The following is a 2,702-nucleotide window of genomic DNA, read 5'->3' as shown; positions in this document are numbered from 1 at the left end:
GTATAAAAATATTTTTTACACGCAACCATACGCAACTGGTGATCGCTATGGTGTGACAGCACCTTAAGAGCGGTTCTGCTCTTTTCATCTTGTAGAAACAAAATGACCTTGGCGACATCATGTTCTCCCTCAGCTACCTGCCGACAGCGGAAAGGCTGACTATTGTCATCGTGAAGGCGAGAAATCTCAAGTACAGCGATCAGAAACAAAATGGAGGTAAGCTGGCGATGGATTGTGCGTAACGGTAATCAGCGTGTGGTGGTTGGTGGGTGGGACTCGAGACGATACGACGTCGTGCTCAACCAAAGATCCTGCGATGTAATTATTGAATGATTATAATTGGCCTGTTTTTTTATCAACTTACGACTCCCATCGTAATTATTATTTCGGTTTTAGTTTTTGTTGGCGGGTTAGCTTATTTAGAGGGGGGTCTGCAGCGTTATTTACGCGCTCGATTCAGATTTCGGTAGAGTGTAAATGCAGATTCGAAACCGATTACAGTTAGAAAGCGTTTTTAAAGCACAGTACATGTACGTAACTGCCTGAAGGTTTACGAACTTTCTATTGAGTATCGTGGAGGATCACCCGATGCTCATTACAATAGAAGGCACTGGCCTAGCTCCCCGACTTTAACCAATTGTATTACAGTGGACGCTGCTATATGGTCACAGGTAGGGAACCATGAAAATATCCAGATTTAAGCAGAATTCGTGGCGACTACAATTCCATATGGCTGCTTATACCTTACGCAATATTCTACGTGGCTATACTCTCAGCTGTGATGCTAACCTTTCAACTGACCCACTGCATCTATATCCGAACAAATCACCACTTGTAAAGCGCACGCGATTTGTATCATTCGTATTCAGAGACGCTTAATTGTGACTCAGTAAACACCTTGAAATGTTAGGTTTATTTTCTATGCTTTTTACTGAGCTCATTATATTCTGAATCAGCTAAAACCCGAGAATTGTTAGTCTGCTTTTATGCTTAAGATGATTTACAACGTTTATCAGAAAGTTTATATTGCAGAAAATATTCCATTTAACGAAGTCATGACCCATTTATCCGAGTAAAACAATGCGCACAAAGATTGTTTTTATACAACGTTGTATACGAAGTATTTCATAGTCTCATAGCGATGCACCCGTTTATCTGAGACCCGATAAAACGGGGTTCAGTATATATAGTCACTACATACAAAGCAGGGTTGGTCACCCTACGCTGTTACTACGCGCGCATATCTTGTGCGCAAACACGTGTCGAAAAATTCATCTTTTTGTGAAGAACGCTGCGTCCCTGTCCTCCGTGAACCTTTCTTCACTTTTTGAAAGCAGACAGTCACGGACACAGCACATAATTTGTCGACTGACACTTGCTCGTATCGTTTGTCGACGAAACCCTCCAAGTAGAGCTTGGTCTACCGTGAATGCTTCCCACTGCGTCACGTTCTATCTCATGTGCTGCTCCCCGGGCATTGTGCAACGCGCCAATTGTCGCTAATGGAAATGTAAAGGACGTGAGTTCGTATATCGAACGACATCTACAGGGGCGTTAACATTAAATAATATATGTTGCCGAGGAAAAAAACATGCGACAGGAAAATAGACATGTTTAATCATCTAATATTGACTTAAATATATTACAACGTGCAGTCTTAAGTGGTTTATGGCCGAATCCCTCCGACAGATGCCACGGAGAATCTAGATTGGTCGGACAGGGATTTGAGTTACTTCGGAACAAGGAGCAGCATATATATAGGAGATGTCTATATACAGCTCCTTGCATTGGAGTAGCTACGCTATGCTCTTCATAGATGGCATGACTCGAACTCAATACTCTTTCCCGCCACTTTCTATCTCTAGATCAGTGGTTCTTAACCTTTTTGGCCCCACGACTCCATCAGACATTCTTGGTCAGTACCGTGACCCCCGAAACAAAAATGTAAAAAAACAGCCCGATTAATGAAGACATGTCTGCCAATACTCAATCAATGGGATGGCTGAAATTGCTTCGCAGCCATCAGGCGATCAAAAAAAATGTTGGACATTCCCCGACCGGGCAAGTGAGGAAATTTTTTTTGTAACACCCTGATAATTATATAGAATTTAAATGGATTTGTTTCATTTATGACCCCTTGATGACTCCCGGAAAACCCCCAAACGACCCCCATGTTAAGGACCGCTGCTCTAGATTCTCTCCTCCTCATTCGAGAAGTAAGCTGAAGAGAGATGTGGTCAACGTCGACAATGGCAGAATAGATGGTAGACCTTATTCGGACACCGGAATAAACTCAGATGTCACCAAAATAAGCCACGAAAAAAAACAGCGGAAGAATTCGGTAAAATCTATATAAGAGAGTCTGTTTACCCGGGTATCTAGCCTCACTTGCGGACAAGTCAAATGAGCACAAAATGACACGCCGAATAGAATTCGAAGCGGGGAAAGGTCACTAAATAACTAGTGGTGATAACGATGACCCACGTCCAAGTCTGATGGTGATTTATGGTTATATGGGTGTTGACGGTCAGGAAAGGTCCGTTATATATGCGGCGGTATTGGCTTCCTGACCGTCTGTGCAATTATCCATGGACAGCGCACATTATCGGTGTGTGGGGTGCGTGCGTGCGTGCGTGTTTGTGTGTGTTTGTGTGTGTGTGTGCGTGCGTGTTTGTGCGTGCGTGCGTGTTTGTGTGTGCGTG

The 2,702-nt window shown here is 43.3% G+C and overlaps 1 protein-coding gene across 1 annotated transcript in view; it reads left to right on the top strand.

Annotated features, from left to right (window-relative positions):
• The window catches only part of LOC106814118 (synaptotagmin-12-like), a 24,834-nt gene that overhangs the window by 13,781 nt on the left and 8,351 nt on the right, over positions 1–2,702 (top strand). The window contains exon 6 of the mRNA XM_014818403.1: positions 96–216. Coding sequence (XP_014673889.1) covers positions 96–216 — 121 coding nt within the window. The remainder of the gene's footprint in view (positions 1–95; positions 217–2,702) is intronic.

Source organism: Priapulus caudatus, unplaced genomic scaffold, assembly GCF_000485595.1.
Source record: "Priapulus caudatus unplaced genomic scaffold, Priapulus_caudatus-5.0.1 Scaffold25, whole genome shotgun sequence".
Lineage (NCBI taxonomy): Eukaryota > Metazoa > Priapulida > Priapulimorpha > Priapulimorphida > Priapulidae > Priapulus > Priapulus caudatus.
Note: the sequence above shows the minus strand (reverse complement) of the source record. Positions and strands in the feature narration are given on the sequence as shown.